The following is a 1,304-nucleotide window of genomic DNA, read 5'->3' on the forward strand; positions in this document are numbered from 1 at the left end:
TTTTAAAGTTAAGGGGGAAAAGTTTAAGACATAATTTTAAGGGATTTTTAATTTTTTTAAAAGCCGCAAAAAAAAAAAAAAAAAAAAAAAAGGGAACTTGCGCCTCCATGCAGAGACGCTCATAAAGCTCGGGGACTTACCATGACTTCAGTCAGGAATTCCTACATAGTCCTCAGCTCCTTTTCCTGGCTCTGCTTCCTCTCCGCATTCTCCACCAAACTTTCTTCTCTCGCTCATCATCCGCCCCTCATCGCCTCTCCTTCATCAGATGCTTTTCCAGTTTTAAATGTTTCCCCTTTTTTTTACAAAAAAAAGAGGAAAATGTAAATAAATAAAGGTCTTCAGCATGTGAAGAGAAAAAAGTTACATGTCCTCCTCTGTTGTCCTCCACGGTCTGCGCTGGATTTCCCAGAGTGGGAATGTCCAGCCTGCATTTTCATTTCCCCTCCCCTCTCCTCTTCTCTCCGACTGCCCCGGCAGTTACACCCCCCTCCCACCACCTTCCAGCCCCCACCCCCCTCCTCTCACCTAACAGAAGCACCACAGTCCGTCTCCACTCTCAAACTTTCCACTTTTTTCCCTCCCTCTTCACTAACTTTAATGAATAGACAATGAAAACCCCACCCAGCCCGAGACTCCAAAGAAAAGAAACCTCCGCTGTTTTATTATCACGCTCTGTTGATGTGATTGCGTGCTCTTTCCTCCTATTGGGAGGATGTAATTAGGCTTCAAAAGGAACCTATTTCTGCACCAAATAGCTCCAAACTTCACGACCAAACGTGTTTGTAATGTAAGCTGTTATATCCAGAAAATACTACATACACTGTAAAACAAAACCAAGAGATATAGCCATGTTTAACACTTAAAAAAAATAGGAATTTTGGCTGTTCATTGTAAACGTCCAACACCTCATTTGTTCAAATTCATTTTTTTCTTTTCAAACTTGCCTCTTATCTTTCAATCATCTCAACTGGGCATACGTTGGATCTTAGCTTAACCTAGTGTTTAGCATGGAAGCAAACTGCCAAGCATGGTGGTGAAGGGGTGATGATTTGGGCTCATCAGCACAACAATGATAAAGACAACAGCTGAAAAGAAGATTAGATGTTGCAAGGGCCCAGTCAAATTCCAGTCCTAAACATGTTCGGATTGTCGAGAAATCTGTTTTAGATGCGTGTCTTCAAACTGCAATAAACTGAAAGAATGTGGTAAAAACAAACAAAACAAAAAAAGATTTAAAAAGGACAGTTTTTTTTTTTATTTTGTTCAAAGGAAAATGAACAGGTGCTCCAGCTCCCCCTAGA

At 41.0% G+C, this 1,304-nt stretch overlaps 1 protein-coding gene across 1 annotated transcript in view; it reads right to left on the reverse strand.

Annotated features, from left to right (window-relative positions):
- The window catches only part of arhgef40 (Rho guanine nucleotide exchange factor (GEF) 40), a 57,933-nt gene extending 57,546 nt beyond the window's left edge, over positions 1 to 387 (reverse strand). Inside the window, exon 1 of the mRNA XM_015038847.1 lies at positions 141 to 387. Within this exon, the coding sequence (XP_014894333.1) occupies positions 141 to 143 (3 nt within the window). The 5' untranslated portion in view covers positions 144 to 387. The remainder of the gene's footprint in view (positions 1 to 140) is intronic.
- Between the last annotated feature and the right edge of the window lie 917 nt (positions 388 to 1,304).

Source organism: Poecilia latipinna, unplaced genomic scaffold, assembly GCF_001443285.1.
Source record: "Poecilia latipinna isolate Pla-1442-1.1 unplaced genomic scaffold, P_latipinna-1.0 Scaffold455, whole genome shotgun sequence".
Classification (NCBI taxonomy): domain Eukaryota; kingdom Metazoa; phylum Chordata; class Actinopteri; order Cyprinodontiformes; family Poeciliidae; genus Poecilia; species Poecilia latipinna.